Raw genomic sequence first — 3,254 nt, 5'->3', positions numbered from 1 at the left:
GAAAGTTATTTTCATGCCATGGAAGTTGAGTATGAATCTCTTCTCTCTAAAGGTACATGGGTTCTAACTGAGCTACCACCTGGATGCACTACTATTAAAACAAAGTGGATCTGTAAGAGTAAAACAAAAGCATATGGAACATTTGACAAATTCAAAGCAAGGCTAGTTGCCAAACATTTCTCGCAAATTGTAGAAGTTGATTAACAGGAAGCTTTCTCGCCTATTGTTCATATTACCAGTATTCGAGTCTTGTTAGTTTTTGCTGTTGAGTTTGATTTGGAGGTTCACCAAATGGATGTGAGAACTCCTTTTCTTAATGGTGATTTAAAGGAAGAGATATACATGGAGCAACCATAGGGATTTATAGTCAAACATAATGAAAATCTTGCTTGTAGACTTCATTAGGCACTCTATGGTCTCCAACAATCTTGACGAGCTTGGTATCAAAAGATTGATCTCTTCCTTACAAAACAAGGTTTTATCTGTTGTTGTTCATATCCTAACTTATACGTCAAGTGCTGCAATGATAGTTTTGTTATTCTTACTCTATATGTGGATGATACCACACTTGTTTCTAACAATCTCAACTTCCTTCAACGAGTAGAGAAGGTTTTATATTATGTGTTTAACATGGTCAATCTTGGAGATATACACTCATGTCTTGGTATTCAAATTCAATGCTATCAAGAAAATGGTGTTTTATTATTGCGTCAAAGAAAGTTCATTGAAGATATTATTCAAAAGTTTGGTTTGGTCTCTACACATCTTACTAGTACTCCTTGTCTTGTGAGCTTTACCAAAAACTCTCACTTTCTGCAAAATTAAGATTGCTCACATATCACATACAATCTTGAAGGAAATGGGAAGAGTGAAAGAGGACACCCATTGATTGTCAAGGACCTAGCAAAAGCATGTAGGAAGAAGATACAAGAATGGTCAAGGCCACTTTCCTACACTTTGTGGGTTGATGGCACTACTCATAGTCCGAGAGGGTCCACCTTATAAAACATGTAAGATACCACATGAGTTCAAAAGAAAGGGTATCATATTTCGTAAAATTTACAAGATTATATTTACAAAAGGGATTTTTAAATTACAATTTGAAAGAAATCAGTAAGTTCAATAAAGTAAAAGGGGTCATTTTAAGGTTTGATAGCATGTAAAGAACTGGTATTTCTTAATATCCTTTGAATGCATGTTATATAGATGATTTCTTATAGGTAGACTCCACGGGTTGTCCATTTCATCAAATATTTATTAAATATCTATTGTTTATCTAGTGTTGATACACTAGTTGATCGACGATAAAGCTGGAGAAGGAGTAGTGGTGCACCATAGGTTTTAGTTGGGAGGAAATGGTTGCTTCTTGTTCTTTAACTACACCACAAGTTAACAACTTCAAAGCCTTTGATCATCTCTCTCACTCTCTCACTCACACACACACACACACACACACTCTCTCTCTCTCTCTCTCTCTCTCTCTCTCTCTCTCTCTCTCTCTCTCTCTCTCAATATATGTCTATGTGTATGTATGTGTGTGTTTCTATATGTTTGCTTTCCTTTGTTTGTTTATCCTAAGTTTTCTCTCATTCTAATAGAATGAAAATGCAAGAAAAGTACACCCATAGGTTCTTAAACATTGTCACAGATAAAAGCATGTCTATGTGAATGTAAAAAATGCCATTTCATTTTGCATAAGTTTGATTTTTTGTAAACATTTAATAGTAGCCATATGTTGTGTCGTTTTACAAAAATATCCATGTAATTTTCAATGGCCTACAAATCTACATTGAGCAATCACATCTATGGTCATTTTTGTTGTAAATCACATTTGTGGTCATTTCTCTTGTATGTTTGTTGTTTAGGAGAGAACTTGTCTATACTCTAATCTTCCTTACCAATTTGAAAAGTTTTGTCATTGGGTTATTTCTATGCTTAAGGTGAAAGCCAATGAGCTTTGAGGGAAATTGGTTATCTTTAAAGCCACAAAGCCTGATTAGAGCTTTAGTATATTCTTGTAAGTTTGTAAATGTACTACTTTATATAAGTACTATCAAAGAGCGTGGTTGGAAATTGGTTGGTTATCATTAAGCTACAAAACTTGATCATAACTTGAGTATCTTCTTATTTGTAAGCTTGTAAATTTTACTACTTAATATAAGTGGTTTGCATTCCAAAACAAAAAGGATTTCAATTTAGATCTATTTTAACTGTAACCCCCACTAAATAAAAAATATATTATTTTCAAAAGTTTAGGAGTTTAGAAATTTTCAATAGAAAGATAACATGTCATTGCTATAGCTTTTATCCATGTGATCTCTTGCTTATTCAAAGGAAGCCAAATTCATGTTTCCTCAACTTGTTGTTTAGAAGTGGGACTTGTGGTTGAATCTCACTACATAGAGCACACATTCTAGCAGGTAAGTACAAGTTGGGAAAAGATTCTCATAATATCGTTACAAAGAAGGCAAATGATACGAGAAGGAAGCTTTGCATGGATCAGCTTCTTGCTTGCTTATTAATTCTTGCTTATTATTGAATTTAGAGGGCGATGACAATGCTGACACCGAGCTGAAGGACGGCGCCGAGGAGGGAAGCGACGTGGATGTCGACGGTGCCCTGGACGGCGCCGTCAACGATGACGACGATGCCGCTGGGGAGTTTGACGGGGCCGACCTGGTGGCCGGTGGAGGGGTTCTTGAGGTAGCATCTCTGCTGGCTGGACGGCACGTCCACCGTAGCCCCAATCTCCACGTCGATGCTCACCGCCACCCCCACCTCCACCACCGGCAACAGCACCACCGGCTGCCCCGACTTGTTCTCCACCCGGCAGTTCGCTTCCACAGGACACGTCATCCAGCTGCATATACTCGCAGCAACTGCTACCACTACAAGCAACTGCCTCAGAGAGGGCAGTACACTAGTACTACGGCCAAAAGTAGTATTGGCTGCCATCTTCGCCGGTGCGCAGAGAGAGAGAGAGAGAGAGAGAGAGAGAGAGAGAGAGAGAGCACTGACTCTGAGTATATCGTCGCAGGCTCCCTCTTTATAGCTGTCTCCCATCATTAGCTCACTAATCAACTTCGTTATCGACCACTTAATTACCGGGCCCGGCACGTTTCTGCAGCCAAACCTTTCGTTTTCAACAGCTGTAAGCATTCTATCGACATAGAAACACAGTATCCAAGTGTTGTAATTTATAAGTAAACTTAACAATTACGGTATTTGATAAGTGAAAGGGGAATGTTATCCAT

General features: G+C 38.2%; 1 protein-coding gene across 1 annotated transcript; it reads right to left on the bottom strand.

The window, feature by feature from the left end:
- Positions 1 to 2,324: 2,324 nt before the first annotated feature.
- On the bottom strand, positions 2,325 to 3,029 carry LOC148008709 (uncharacterized). Its single transcript, XM_087674043.1, has one exon. The coding sequence runs from the start codon at positions 2,953 to 2,955 to the stop codon at positions 2,542 to 2,544; it is 414 nt and encodes a 137-aa protein (XP_087530169.1). The 5' UTR covers positions 2,956 to 3,029; the 3' UTR covers positions 2,325 to 2,541.
- Between the last annotated feature and the right edge of the window lie 225 nt (positions 3,030 to 3,254).

The sequence above is a fragment of the Lygodium microphyllum genome, unplaced genomic scaffold, assembly GCF_053477565.2.
Source record: "Lygodium microphyllum isolate KBCC unplaced genomic scaffold, Lygodium_microphyllum_v1.1.10 scaffold_74, whole genome shotgun sequence".
In the NCBI taxonomy this organism is placed as follows: Eukaryota; Viridiplantae; Streptophyta; class Polypodiopsida; order Schizaeales; family Lygodiaceae; genus Lygodium; species Lygodium microphyllum.
The sequence above is the reverse complement of the archived record's forward strand: the minus strand, read 5'-3'. Positions and strand labels throughout refer to the sequence as shown.